The sequence below is a fragment of the Spermophilus citellus genome, assembly GCF_964194105.1.
Source record: "Spermophilus citellus genome assembly, chromosome: 6".
Taxonomy (NCBI): Eukaryota; Metazoa; Chordata; class Mammalia; order Rodentia; family Sciuridae; genus Spermophilus; species Spermophilus citellus.
In genome coordinates, this window is record NC_138187.1 from 15,682,310 (window position 1) to 15,698,274 (window position 15,965).

Consider the following 15,965-nt stretch of genomic DNA (forward strand, 5'->3'; position numbering starts at 1 on the left):
AGGTTTTGTGTCCAACTATAACTAAAAAAAAAATAAAATATTTTTAAAAAGCAGCAAGAGTGCAATGTGCAAAGAAAGGCAAGGTGAACTTGCCTGTGATTTTAATTTCTATTTTCTTGGGCATGTACTGAATTAGAATATAAATATATTTCCTGCTTCAATAACTATTAGGGAAGGGCTGAACCAGGGTCTTGGACAGAGCCCTTGAGAATAATTGCAACTATTGAATTGGTCTAAAATATTTTTTTTAATATCTTTTTCATTTTTTTCTTTAAGAGATGGATCTTGCTGTGTTGCCCAGGCTGGCCCTGATTCCTGGGCTCAAGCCATCCCCCAGTCTCAGCCCCACAAGTAGCTGGGGCTCCATCATGCTGGGCTCCATCATGGTGGGCTCCTAAAATTTTTTTATTTAAGCTAGTTAATGTCTTATTTTGTGTGGAGAGCAATCCAATTCTGTAAAAAGTTAAAACAGGATAGAGTGTACACAGTTTTGAAAAGTTCCCTCCACTCCTGGCTCCCAGCTCCCAGCTCCCAGATCAGTTGCTCATTCCAAAGCAAGCATAGCCCCTCGGCGGCCTTCAAGAATTTTTGAATGAATGCCCAAATATCCTTTTTCTTTTCCTTTTAATGCCCTAATATTTCTGCTGTTTTGCAACTTGCTTTTTTAAATTTGAGATTTTTCTTGACTATTTTCCTTCAACTTTATGGAGACATAAGTCACATACCTTACCGTCCTCCACCCATTTAAAGTGGACAATTCAGTGTTTCTTAGTATATCCACAGCCCTTCAGCCAGCGCTACATTCAATTTGAGAACATTTCCATCAACTCAAAAGAAATGCCATCGCCATTAGAAATCAATTCCCATTCCTCCCCAGTCACCCTTATTTCTTCAACCCAGCCCCTGGTAACCCCTGAGCGACTTCCTGTTTCTATGGATTTGCCTTCTCTGGACATTTCACACAAATGGAATCATGCAGTAGTTGTCTTGATGGCTGTCTTCTGTCGCTTTGCATAAGAGTGTTAAATTCTGTCTATTTTTCCCTCCTTTGGTGTGGGGCAGATTGAACCCGGGGGCACTTATCACTGAGCCACATCCCTAGCCCTTTTTTTTTTTTTTTTGTATTTTACTTAGAGACAGGGTCTCACTGAATTGCTTAGGGCCTTGCAAAGTTGCTGAGCCTGGCTTTGAACTCTGGATCCTCCCGCCTCAGCCTCCCAAGCCTCTGGGATTACAGGAGTTCTGTCCATGTGGAGGCATTATGTGAATATACCACGTTTTTGTTTATTCATTCATCATTGAGGAACATTTGGGTTGTTTCTCCTTTTGATGATTGTGAACCATGCTGCTCTGAATATTTGTGCACTGGCTTTTGTGTGGGTAGATACCTAAGAGTAGAATTGTTGGACCATATGGTAACTCTGGGTTTAAGTTTCTAAGAAATTGCCACAATGTTTTCTAAAGTAGCTGCACCAGTTGGATTCCCACCAGCCCTGTGTGTGGGTTCTGTGAGATCAGGCAATGGGCCAGGACCAAGGGAGGCAGATTTAAAAAGGCCACTGAGGGAGGCTTTATTTGAGATATCACTCCCTGGTGGAACTCCATCAAACCCACAGAGTGGACAGGAAAAGGGTCTGAGGAGAAACCTCGGGAGCTCAACTGGACTGGAATTTTATGGGGCTTACAGCAGGAAGGGAAGGGCTTGGGACAGGAAAAAGTGTTTTTAGAGTCCCTTGTCCGGCTGGAGTTGGTCTTGGGAAACTGGCTGAGATCCAGGATTGGTCAGGAGACCCTGCTGATTGACAGGCGTTTCCTTTGGCTCCTGATTGATGTTTCTTTTCTGCACTGAGGCTGCTTTGTGCTAAGTCACTGCCACTGCCACCGGCCTGACAGGTTCCAATTTCTCTACATCTTTGTCAACCCTTGTTATTTTCCAATTTAAAAAATATATCCATCCTGGTAGGTGTGACTTCCACTAGCATTTCCCAGAGGCTAATAATGATCCTGAGCATCTTTCCATCTATTATATTGGCCATTGTGTATCTTCCTTCGAGAACTCTTTTCAAACTCTGCCAATTTTTATTCAGGTTGTCTTTTTTGGGGGGTGGGGTATTGGGGATTGAACTCAGGGGCACTTGACCACTGAGCCGCATCCCCAACCCTTTTTTTCGTATTTTATTTAGAAACAGGGTCTCACTGAGTTGCTTAGTGCCTCGCTGTTGCTGAGGCTGGCTTTGAACTTGCGATCCCCCTGCCTCAACCTCCCAAGCTGCTGGGACGATAGGCGTGCGCAGCTGCTGCACCCAGCCAGTATGTCTTCACTTTCTTGATGGTGTCTTTTGAAACACAAAAGTTTTTTATTTTTTTATTTTTTTTAACATTTATTTACTTATTTATTTTTAGTTTTCGGCAGACACAACATCTTTGTTTGTATGTGGTGCTGAGGATTGAACCCGGGCCGCATGCATGCTAGGAGAGCACGCTACCGCTTGAGCCACATCCCCAGCCCCCAAAAGTTTTTTATTTATTTTTCTATTTATTTATTTTTATTTTTTTTAATATTTATTTTTTTTTTTTAGTTCTCGGTGGACACACATCTTTGTTGGTATGTGGTGCTGAGGATCGAACCCAGGTCGCACGCATGCCAGGCGAGCGGGCTACCGCTTGAGCCACATCCCCAGCCCCAAAAGTTTTTTATTTTGATGTCCAGTTTATCTACACTTTTACTACTGGTGCTTTTGGTGTCATATTGAAGGAGTCTGCCTAATCCAAGTTCATGAAATTGTTCTATATTAGAGTTCTATAGCAGAGTTTTAGCTCTTATATTTAATCTTTGGTCCATTTTGAGTTGACTTTTGCATGGTGTAAGGAAGGGATTCAATCGCATTCTTTTGCATGTGGATATTCAATTATCCCAGCCCATTTATTGAAAAGATTCTTCTTTTCCCATTTAGTTATCTTAGCACCCTTGTTGAAAATCAGTCAGCAGGCCTGGTGTGATGGCACAAATCCCAGTTACTCGGGAGGCTCAGGCAGGAGGATTGCAAGTTCAAGGCCACCCTGGGCAACTTAGCAAGACCCTGTCTCAAAATAAAAATATAAAAGCTAGACACGGTGATGCACACCTGTAATCCCAGTGGCTCGGGAGGCTGAGGCAGGAGAATCACATGTTCAAAGCCAGACTCAGCAAAAGCGAGGCTCTAAGCAACTCAGTGAGACCCTGTCTCTCTAAACAAAATACAAAACAGGACTGGGGATGTGGCTCAGTGGTCGAATGCCCTTGAGTTCAATTCCTAGTACCCCACCCCAAAAATAAAAATAAAATAAAATATAAGGGCTGGGGATGTAGCTCAGCGGTAGAGCTCCCAGGGTTCAATCCCCAGGACAACAACAACAAAAAAAGAAAGAAATCAATTGGCTGTAAATGAGAGGGTTCTATTCTACAGTCTTGCTGTCTTGGCATTCTGTGGGTCTCGGAGCTTCTCCTTTGCAATATATGTAACAGGGCTCCATTGATGGACACATGGGACTGCTAGTCTCTTTTTGCTGTTACAGGGGACACTCTTAGGAGGGCTTATTCATTCCAGGGAAATGTGTTGGGTGCCTTCTGTGTACAAGGCTCTCTTTAAGGCTCTGGTGGGCATATGGACTATTAAAAGGAAACAGGATGACTTCAGCTTGGGAACATAATTGTGAACAAAATACAACAGGGTGAATGACAGTGGGTTGTTTTTTTGTTGTTGTTGTTGGTGTTGGTGTTGGTTTTGGTGGTACTAGGGATTGAACCCAGGGCCCACTTTATCACTAAGCTACATCCCCAGCTCTTTTTTTTTTTTTTTTTTTAATTATTTTGAGATAGACTCTCGTTAAATTGCTGAGACTGGCCTCAAATTTATAACCTTCCTGCCTCAATGTTCTGACTTGCTGGGATTACAGGTGTGCACCACCATGTCCGGCAAGAGGTGACTTTTGAGCTGGGATCCTGATGATGAGAAGGAACCCTCTATGGGAAGGTTGTTCTGGGGACCGGGAACAGCAAGTAGAAAGGCCCTGGGGTGGGAATTCGTTTGAAGTGTTCACAGAAAGAAATCCCATGTCCCTGGAGCACAGCCAGGAAACCGCAGTCCTTAGAGCCTTAATAAGGCATTGGATCTTTTTTATGAATACAAAGAGAAGTTGCTGGAGGGTGTTAAGCAGAGGAGGGACTTGATCTAATTTATGCTCTAAAAGGATCACTCTGGTTGCTTAAGATGCCGTTCTCATTCCCCCATTTCCAAGTGCTAGAGTTCTTAGAAGCGGAATTACTGGGCTGACAGGTTTGGTGTTCTTGGATGCTGCCAGCTGCCTCCCCAAAATATAGCTCTAGGTTTTGTTCCCAAGGTAGGGGCTTTGCCATGGCCAGCAGCATGCAGGGTGTCGTGCCCAGCCCGCTCTGCCCCTGGATACCAGCACCCACCCTCGGCTCTTGCTTCTCTTGCAGGACCTTTGCTGCTGCCTTGGTCCAGTAACTCTGGCTCTACCGTGCACCCCTTGGATAAAACGGGTACCCCTGGAAAATGGCAGACGAAGACCTCATCTTCCGCCTGGAAGGCATTGATGGTGGCCGATCCTCCAGGGCTGGCCACGACGGGGAATCTGAAGCAGACAGCGATGATGATGAAGGCTATTTCATCTGCCCCATCACTGAGGACCCCGGATCCAACCACATTGTCAATGCTAAGGGTAATAACTACTACAGCAACCTAAAGAAAAGTCAGCAGAACGGCTCCAGTGGGTCCCCGGCCAGCTCCTTCCACTTCAAGGTGAGAAAACCACCTCTTCCACCTTCTGGAACCCAGCCTGCCTGTCCCGGGGGATGGGACGGTGAGGTCCCTGGTTGGGTTCTCCCCAGGTTCCAAGCCCTGGCTGATGTTCTCAATTCTGGATCATAGGATTTGCCTGTTGAGAGATTCTGTTGGCTTAAAACCAGCTTCATCACCTTAGAGTAGCGTTTTTAATATAGCTGTTCAATACCCAAAACACATGTATAAAAATATTTTTGAGTCTTGCCAACCTTTTTTTTTAATGGAATAAAACAGAATACAATAGAAAATATCAGAGAGCATTGCACATTGTAAGGATCTTGTTTTCTGAACACAAGCATGTGCACATTCATGCACATAAACTTGGTGAATGTATCAATTGCTTATGCAATTTTTTAAAGAAATGGAGCAAAACAGAATAGAAAGCATTAGTCCTGCAAAGTGTAAATATTTTATTTCATGGTTCATCTGTATGTATATCCTTTTTTTTTTTTTTTGGTACTAGGGATTGCACTCAGGGGCACTTGACCACTGAGCCCCATTCCCAGCCCTATTTTGTATTTTATTTAGACACAGGGTCTCACTGAGTTGTTTAGGGCCTCACTTTTTGCTGAGGCTGGCTTTGAACTCGCGATCCTCCTGCCTCTGCCTCCCAAGGTGCTGGGATTACAGGTGTGCGCCACCGCGCCTGGCTGGCTTGTACATATTTCTTGATACGTACACCCTTATTCTCAGAGGTATGTTCCAAACCACAAATGAAACCACAAATGGTCCCTAACCCTACATAGGCTTGTTCATTCCTATACGCACATACACATGGTAAAGATTAATCTGTAAATAGGTACAAAGAAGATTAACAACAGGAGCTAGGGTTGTGGCTCAGTGGTAGAGCGCTTGCCTAGCAAGTGTGAGGCACTGGGGTTTAATCCTCAGCACCACATAAAAATAAATAAATAAAATAAAGATATTGTGTCTATCTACAACTAAAAAAAAAAAGTAACAGCAATAGCCAGTAATAAAATACACCAAGTTTAACAATATAGTATAATCAAAGTTATGTGCATGTAGTCTCTCTCAAAATATAGTATTGTACTATGCATGAGGATAGGATGCTGTATTAGCCATCACACATGGGGGTCTACCAGACACACCTCCTACCCCCCACCTCCCCACACACAAATGTTGGTTGTTGATTAGCCTCTGATGATGTACCCATTGTTAATATTTTTAAGAATTTATTTAACCAGATGCTTTTATTGAAAACCATTGGGTAGTGTAAGATTAAACACTGGATTACATCAATTAATTAATCCAGCACTTATGTATTAATATGTTTATTTATCTATTTGATACTGGGGATTGAACTCAGGGGTGCCTAACCACTGAGCCACATCCCCAACCCTTTTTATTTTTTGTTTGAAACAAGGTCTCGCTAAGTTGCTGAGGCTGGCTTTGAATTTGCCATCATCCTGCCTCAGCCTCCCGAGTTACTGGGATTATAGGCGTATGCCACCATACCTGGCTAAACCTGCACTTATTGGTTGCCTATTTATGCATCTGTCGCCAGGCTGTGTATTGAGTACAAAGAGGTTAACAATTGTCGCAGACTTTTAAAAGTCTGTTTACATTTATCTAGCACAAGCATTGAATTAAAAAAAAAGTATAAGCCTTTAGAAATATAAGTATAAGCTACTTAGAAACATATCTTAGGAGCATAAAAAAATTATCTTGTTTAACATTTACAGCCATCCTATGGGGTTTTGACTGAAGAATAGAATAAATTCTTGCTAATCATTGTTTTTGAAGCAACACCTAATATACATTGCACTATAGGTGCTTAATAAATGTGATTTATCTTTCTGTTCCCACATTTTAGCTTATGGCCCTACCAATGGGTCACTGCCTGTGAAAATTAATGGTTTTTAAGGTCTTCCTATGGGCTGGGGGTGCAGCTCAGAGGCAGAGCACTTGCCTAGCATGTACAGGCTCTGGGTTTCATTCCCAGGACCAGCACATACACACACACACAAAAAAAAAAAAAAAAAAAAAAGGAAAAGGAAAAGAAAAAAACCTTTCCACAAATTCTCAAATATCTTCTACATTTATCCAAGTTTGTGTTAAATAGTTTAATATCACCCCTGCATATGTGTGGGTACTGGGACATTGTGTAAGATATTCTTATGTTGATCATGGTCAAAAAGGCTGGGGCTTAGAGTTCTTCTGGATTGAGGAAGATGGTATTTATTTTATTAGGGATTTCTGTTCACATATGCAAAACTGGAATACAGTGGGGGTAGGGGTGCAAGGCAAACATTATTGGACATTGTGTAATAATTGGCAAGGGAATTTAAAATGCAGTACTGTTGGGCTGGGGATATAGCTTAGTTGGCAAAGTGCTTGCCTCAAATGCACAGGCCCTGGGTTAAATCCCCAGCACCACACACACACCCACACACACACACACACACACACACACACACAACCAAAAAAAAATCATTACTGTTATCCTCATGTAACTTAACCAACAAACAGTATCTGTTAGCACTGTGTGCAAAACGCCCATTAAGTACCACTTCAGGATTTGCAATTTAAAGCATTCTTCTATAACTTCAGAATTAGTTTGTTTTTAGAATATTAATAATTTTAGTTCCTGCAGACACTGGGGTAAATTTTTCCTTTTAGGGCCAGAGTTCTGGCTTAAATCACCCTAGGGCAGACAGCTCCAGAAATAGCCTGTCTCCTCTGGGGTTGGGGCCCCCTGAAGGGCAGGTTGCTGTTTATCCTGTTTCCCATTCTAAGGCAGCTTTGGAACGCTGGCCCAGTCCAGCATGAAGGGCAGCGGGAAGGCGTGTCCAGACAGCTCAAATGCGAAATGCGCACCCCCAGGGGCCCATCCTCCCAACAGAATGCTGAATTTACATTAAAAGGAAGATGTGCTTCTATACATATTTCAGGGGCTGAGGGAGTGGCTCAGGGGTCTAGCTTTTGCCCAGCACTCCTGAGACCCTGGGCTCCATCCTAACATCATAAAAATAAAATAAAAATCTTTGAAAAGCCTTTGGCACAGTGCTGATCCATAATAGAGATGATAAAAATCATAGCTATTTAAACATTTAAAAGATTTTTATGGCTGCTGGAGATCAACCCAGGGCCTCACATATGCTAAGCATTCTCTCTACACTGAGCTATAGCCTCAGCCCCTAGCTATTTTTTTAAAAATATGCTGTTAAAGGGGCTGGGGATGTGGCTCAAGCGGTAGCGGGCTCGCCTGGCATGCATGCGGCCCGGGTTCGATCCTCAGCACCACATACCAACAAAGATGTTGTGTCCGCCGAGAACTAAAAAAAAATAAATATTACAAATTCTCTCTCTCTTTCTCTCACTCTCTCTCCTCTCTCACTCTCTCTTTAAAAAAAAAAAATGAGATACTTTAAAAAAAATATGCTGTTAAATACAAAGACAAGTTGAAATGTAATCTCATTTTTATTGAAAAATAGTATTAGTGTCTGTGTAGCAACAATTATTTAGAAGAGGAATTTGCATCCAACCTTTAATGGTGATAGTCTCTGGGAGACAGGGTGCCACTAAGAGGGATTTTTGATTATTTTGCATATATATATATATATATATATATATATATATATATATATATATATATAGTGTGTGTGTGTGTGTGTGTGTGTGTTTGCTACTGGGGATTGAACCTGGGGCCTTTTACCACTCAGCTACATCCTAGCCCTATTTATTTTGAAACAAGATCTTGCTAAATTGCTTAGGGCCTTGCTAAGTTACTGAGGTTGGTCTTGAACTTGCAATCCTCCGGCCTCAGGATCCAGGCGTGCTCCACTGAGCCTGGCACCCTTCCTGGCTCTTCTCCACGGATTCCTCAGGGCTCTTAGCAGATCTCTGGATGCATCTGACATTCTCTGATGTTGTTATGAGTCAGCCCCCACCTGAAGGCCAGGGGATGTATCCTGCTGTTCCCTGGACTCTGGTACAGAGGTCCCTTGGTAAGATGTTTGACCACCTGTGGACGGATGTAGTGCTCCACCGTCCACTCTTCTAGCTCATCCTGAGCAGGCTCTGTTGCCAGTGGTGACTTCAGAGGGAGACAACTGCCCAGTTTTCCAAACCTCGTTCCTCTGGCACTAATCTAATGTGCTTTTTAAAAAAGTCCTGTTGACATGGTAACCTGGGTTGTTTAGCCAAAATGGCCACCTGGCCTTCCTCCAAGGAGCACCACCCAGCAGGTACTGGGGGTGTACTGAGAAAGGTCAGGTACTGTCTTTGTCAAGGCCCAGGTTCCCCTGTGGCAGAATATCAATGGATTGGGCAGCCAACTGGAGGATGTTCATCATAACATGGGAAAGTGCTCCTGCTCTGGAATTACATTTAAAAAGCACAGTATGGAGTAGGATTATAGCTCCCTAACACACACACACACACACACACACACACACACACACACACACACGCCTGGGAGGGAGCTCATAACTCATCAACAGGATTGCCTCTGGAGAGGACCTTCCACTTCTGTCTTTTCCACGTTTTTCTAAAATAAGCCAATGTAGCATATATGTGTTTTTAAATTTTCCAATCAAGTGAGAAATTCTCTTTTAAAATGTTTTGCTCTTCTGAGAACATCTTGGGGAGGTCATTCCACATCAGCACCTGTAGGGCACTCCTTTTTAAAACAATTTTTGTGCACTCATACGGTGCGATGCTACATCGCGTACAACCAGAGAAATGAAAAGTTGTGCTGCAGTTGTGGACAGTGACTCAAAATGCATTCTGCTCCCATGCATACCTAACTAAAATAAATAAATTTAAAAATATCTTAGTGCACTGCATTTATATTTCATCAAATGATATACATGGATTTATTCATTCATCTCTCCTTGAGGGGCTTTTCTTGGTGTAAGGGCTGGTTATAGAACCCAGAGCCTGGCACTTTCTAGGTAAGTTTCTGTACCCCTGAGCTGCACCTCATGGTGCTTGAGGAATATTTTAATTTTTTTAACCTTGTTATGAATAACATAGTAACAAATATCCTATGTGTTATAAAGGCAAGCTTTAAAAATGCATATATTTTATAATATGTAAGTAATATATGAACAAAATAAAACAAACTCAGTGTAAGTGGGACGTGTAAAATAGGCCTCCCACCACTGCGCCCTGGGCTGTGTCTTTCCAGAAGGTTCCTTGCATACACAAGCATGGGGCCTCCTTTTTGGGATTTTCACATCGATGTTACAAACCTGTTCCACAACCTCCAGGACTCCTCCCACATTGGCCCTCAGGACGGAGCCAAATGAACTACAACCAGCTTAACCCCTGTGCTGCATCCTCAGAAGGGTAGGCCTGCTAAAGGTGCCTTTCTCTTATCAACTCATTTAAGTACACAGAGATCCCTAGATGTTTGGCACTTTGCCAAAGAGTCAAGCCCAGCCTCTGAGAACTTGAGCCTGGGAAATAAATGGTGGGACAGTATTGAACCCAGGCAGTCTTGGTATCTAGCTGATGCTCTTCGTAACTGCAGTTTGCTGTCTTGCATATTTGTGGTTATTTTGTTTGGTGTTTTATTGTAGATTTCTTTTTCAATGCCAGGGATTTCTTATGTTCAGGTTTTTTTTGTTTTGTTTTGTTTTTTGTTTTTAGCGGCTGAATATCATTTCACGGGAAGACACCGCTTCGTTGTGCCCAGGCAGGGATGCACTTGCCAGAGAACTCCCCATGAGTACAGTGGCCGGGGCAAAATGTTTGTGGGTTTAGACTCAGCTGGGCACTGCTGGTTGTCTTTCACAGAGATTGCCCTGGCATACGTGCCCCTCCATGCATGGGCACCTGCTCCCCACACTCTTGCCAACCATGATCACATTCATGCTTGGAACCCCCGGAGGGCAGTTCTAACAGCCTGGCCAGAGAACAGCGATCAACCTAGAATGGGATAGAGGATTAGTGTCTGGTGACTCACTGGGAGAGAGGTGTCCCTGCCACAGAGCCCCTGGAGGCCCTGCCCTGGTAGCCTGAGTCTTCAGCTATTCCCAGTGACCACAGAAGTAACCCAGAGGCGGTCAGTATGTTCTGTGCTCTGGAAATTCAGAGTTGGGAAGTTAAACCTAGGCATCCTGGGTCCCAGATTAAAAAATTAATCTGGCATAGGGCAAGAAGCCACCTTGTCACCTGGTATCTGGAGAATAGCAGGCTCTGGAGGCTTGAGCTTGGCTGTGGGGAATCACCTTTCTAAATGATGTGCATGTGCTAATAGGCAGAAATCCTTTGTGCAAATGTGCTGGGGGTATTTATTAATAAGGGTTCCCCTTTTTATTTTATTTAAAAATTTTTCTAGCAGCCCTGTTGAAATACATTTCACTTACCATACAATTTACCCATCTAAAATGTACAATTCAGTGGCTTTTAGTATATTCATGAAATTATGCACTCATCACCAAACACCAAGAAGAAACCCCTGTGCCCCTTAGTAATTACCATCCTAACATCTGCATTCTGCCCAGCCCTAGGTAACCACAGTCTACTTTCTATCTCTATGGATTTGCCTTTTCTGGACATATGGGATACATAGTCATATAATAAGTGGTCTTTTGTGTCTGTCTTTTCTCACTTAGCATAATGTTTTCAGAATCTGAGAACAAGGAAATCCAGGGCTTCATTCCTTTTTATTGCTGAATATTATTCCACTGTATGAATACACTGCATTTTAAAAAACCATCCACGATGGACCTTTTTATGCATTATTACGAATGATGCTGCTATCGTATGGACATGTTCTCATTTCTCTGGGTGGATACTGAGGAGTGGAAATGCTAGGTCACATGCAGACTCTGTGTTCTGACCCTGAGGCTTTTTACAAAAGAGCTCGGCTGGGGTGCGGTCCGTTTGGGTTGGAGTCCTGGATCTGCCAAACTTGGCTACTGTCGGTCTTTTGGCAAGAAACCTCCTTTGCTTTCAGGGAACAATCCTACCTACCCATCTACCCTCACAAGTGGCCCTGAGGTGCGGCTGGCTTTGCAAGTTCAAAGCCAGCCTCAGCAACTTAGCGAGACACTTGCAACTCAGTGAGACCCTATCTGTAAATAAAATATTTTAAAAAAGGCTGAGGATGTGGCTCAGTAGTTAAGCACCCCTGAGTTCAATTTCCAGTACCAAAATACTAATGCTACTACTAATAATAACCCCACAAATAACTGCCTCTTGTGGGCCACTTGGGCTGTTTCCTTATTTTCTTTTTGTTTCTTGTTGTTCCTACATGCAGTGCTGGGTTCCCCGAGAGCTGACAAAACCTCTGGGTCCACATGGCACAGTGTGAGGCAGCCACACAGCACCATGGGCCTCCTCCCACCCCAGAGCTTGGCCGTGGTTCCTCAATTCTTCTGGCTTCTCTCATTTTCTTGTTAAGTTTGGTGCAAGCCTATTTCTGTCCTCCAAGAGGGAAGCAGAGTCAGGCTGACTCAGAACTGTATTTCTTGGAATCTACAGAAGTAACATTGGGTCAGAACACCCACTTGTGAATGTCCCAGCTGACACTTCAAGGAGGTGTCACTGAGCCACTGGCTGCTGAAGACCTAGAGGCCTTGATTTCTTTGTCAGTGGTGATACGATAGGAACACAAAATGGCAAAGCAACAATACCATCCCACATGCCAAAAAAACCTGCAGACTTCTCACCTGCTCATCTGGCCTCACTCCCAGCATCCTCCAGGAAATATCCTGGTGTTAGTTTTAGTATTAAATTTTAATTTTTGTTTCTGTATCTTCAGGCTTTGAAGAACCAAAGCCTTTCTGTTCTACAGCCAGAGTTTTATTTTACTTCTTATGAAACACCCTCAGCCCCTCCTTCTACGTGAGATTAATCAGCCACTCATCAGTGTGGGAATCTTCGGAACAAGAGCATATTCTACTCTTAGGAATCATCTAACTGCTGGGGATGCAGCTCAGTGGTAGAGTACTTGCCTAGCATGTGTGAGGCCCTGGGTTCCAGCCCCAGCAACACACACACACACACACACACACACACACACAATCATCTAATCCAGTGATTTTTGTTGCTTATTAACTTTATTTTATACATGCAATACCTAGAAACATTTCATTGTAAAGCTAAAGTTTCCTTGATTGACCTCTTATTTTCTTCTATATTCAGAGATAGCCTTTATGTCACTTTGGTGTAAATCTTTTTAGAATTTTTTTTAATGCATTTACACATATAAATATACATGCACCAAGGGCTGGGGTTGTGGTGGAGTGCTTGCCTAGCAAGTGCGGGGGCCCTGGGTTCGATCCCTAGTACCACATAAAAATAAATAAATAAAGGTATTGTGTCCACCTACAACTAAAAAATAAATGTTAAAAAAAAATAAATATATGTGCACCTAGACACACACAATCTTGGAAAATCCTTAGCAATGACCTTCGGGTTTCCTTCACCAGAAAACGGTGAGATACTGTTTGTTATTCTGCATCTTGTCTCTTCCGCCTAAGCCATAGGTCTTAGGAATCATCTGTGTTGGTACCTTGTTCTTTGTAGTGGCTTCGTATGAGAGTAACCATCGTGCTAGGGATGGGCAGGTGCTTTGCCCTTGACTATGAGAGCGTTCACAGCCCTTTCCTGACTTACCTGGATACACCTGGGTAGGTGCTAGAAATGGCTGGGCCACAGGTTAGTGCAAGAGAAGGTCCGCAGCCATTGCCAGATGGCTCTCAAAGGTACCAGTACCTCTTCTGCCCTGCTCAGTTTGTCTGAGAATATCCACTGTCCAAGCCGCTATCCTGATAGTTTTCCTGACCCCACCAGTGACGTTCAGCTCAGGTGGGGTCATCTCTAATGAGCATTGCTACCTCAGGAGCCAGTTTCTCAAAGGAGCAAGGCAGCGTGCCCACCCCAGGTGCAGGGACTACAAAAGGCTTGGCCACTAGTAGTCCAAACCTGCTTCTTCCTGCTCTGTAAACAAGGGTGTAGAGGTTCTACTGGGCTGGTCTATAGTGGTAAAAGCAGACCCAAGGACCCGGATGTTAGTCCAAGACTTTTATATTGTGCTTAAAAAAAGAAAGAAAAGAAAAGTCAATTGCATTAAATCCACCCATTGCCAATGGCATGATTTTGTGGGTTTTGGAAACAAGGTGATTTTGACCCTATAAAATACCACACCCTCTAATGGTGAAATACTTTCTTCCTTGACTGGTTTTTTTTTGGTTGGTGCCCTGCCATCCAGCCAGGTGATTTCTGGAGATGATCCTCCCTGATGGGACAGCTTCTGTGGCAGTTATCATCTGAGGCCCAGAGAGCTCTGTGTCTCTGGCAGAGATCAGGATATCTGGATAGACAGACTGAGAAGGACGTCCTGCTGACTTCTCAGACTGACAGGCAGGGGTCAAAGGTTGGCCTGGCCTTTTTGAGCACCTGGAAGACGAGAGGTGACTGTGGCACTTTTTTATTTTTATATTTTATTTGCAGTGCTGGGATTGAACCCAGGGCTTGCTCATGCTAGGCAAGTGTCCTACCACCAAGCCACACCCTCAGCTCTGTGGTACTTTTTTTTAAAGTAGAGGGATCGAAATTCAGAAAATGCTTTTAAAATGTAAAAATGTCTGCTGTGGGGTCATATATAACAGGGGAAAAAAATCAGTAACCAGTTCAAAGTCTAACAAAGGAAAATAGGGGTGTAGTTAAGTCAATAACAATAAACTCGACGGATTATTATTCTAAAAACAGGCTGCAAACTGATTTGTCAATTTCACAATTACTTGATATAATGTTCATGAAAAATTTAAGTGACTTTTGGGCTGGGGATGTGGCTCAAGCGGTAGCGCGCTCGCCTGGCATGCGTGCGGCCCGGGTTCGATCCTCAGCACCACATACAAACAAAGATGTTGTGTCTGCGGAGAACTAAGAAAAAATAAATAAATATTAAAATTCTCTCTCTCTCTCTCTCTCTGTCCCCCTCTCTCTCACTCTCTCTAAAAAAAAAAGGTTAAAAAAAATTTTAAGTGACTTTTCATAGAGTGTAATTTTTTTTTTTTTGTTACTGGGGAATAAACCCAAGGGCACTCAAATACTGAACATCCCCAGCCCTTTTTTGTATTTTATTTAGAGACAGGGTCTTGCTGAATTGCTTACGGTCTTGCTATGTTGCTAAGGCTGGCTTGTGATCTTTCTGCTTCAGCCTCCCAAGCTGTTGGAATTATAGGCATGCTCCACCATGCCTAGTTTCTCATGGAATATAATTTTACAAGAGCTTTTTTGGAAGAGAACTGGACAATTTACATATATATATTTGTTATTGTTGTTGTTTTGTTTTTTTCAAGTGCTGGGAATTTAACCCAAGGCCTCACACACGCTGCACCACTGAGTTATACCCTGCAACTCCCAGATGTTAAATGTGATCCAGAAATTACATTAAAAAAAAAAAAAAAAACAAGTCCTACTGAGATCTTGCATGAACGTGCAGAAGTTTAGAAACAAGCATGTTCACTTCAATGCTGTTTGTACTAGGACATCTGGGAGAGAATCCAAGTACCTATTCACTGGAGGTTGGACAAATACCTTAGGGGACATGTACACAGTTATATATCCTACAGTCCTGGAAAGGTCAACCGGGCAGTCTGTGCACATGACATGGAAAGCCATCCAAGGTCCCATGTGAACTGGGGGAAGTAAGACGCAGAACATGCCAAGTGCAGCCCCTGGCTCCTAAATACAGTTTTCTGTTGACAAGGCAGAGGAAAAACTTGCAGAGTGGCCGCCTCAGCTGTCAGCTAGCTGTGGTTTTCAAAGGCAGGGGGCGTGGTTAGGGAGGACTTCCACTTTCTAGTTCAGAGTTCCATAGTGCTTACAGTTTTACTCAAAGCAAACCGTCCCTTTAGAATCAAGCAAAACAATCAAGGTGGGCTAGGGATGTGGCTCAAGTGGTAGCGTGCTCGTCTTGCATGCGTGCGGCCCGGGTTCGATCCTCAGCACCACATACCAACAAAGATGTTGTGTCCGCCAAGAACTAAAAAATAAATATTAAAAATTCTCTCTCTCTCTCTCCTCTCTCACTCTCTCTTTAAAAAAAAAAAAATCAAGGTCACTGATTCCGGTCTTCCTAAAAAAGAAAAGAGTGCATGGTGCAGCCCTGTCTGGGATGGAGTCCCTGAGAAGCCAGAG

General features: G+C 43.3%; 1 protein-coding gene across 2 annotated transcripts in view; it reads left to right on the forward strand.

The window, feature by feature from the left end:
• Positions 1-15,965, forward strand: part of EEF2K (eukaryotic elongation factor 2 kinase) — a 55,795-nt gene that overhangs the window by 6,674 nt on the left and 33,156 nt on the right. For both annotated transcript variants that reach the window (XM_081298341.1, XM_081298340.1), the window contains one exon: positions 4,481-4,802. In XM_081298341.1, the coding sequence (XP_081154467.1) occupies positions 4,557-4,802 (246 nt within the window). In that variant the 5' untranslated portion in view covers positions 4,481-4,556. The remainder of the gene's footprint in view (positions 1-4,480; positions 4,803-15,965) is intronic.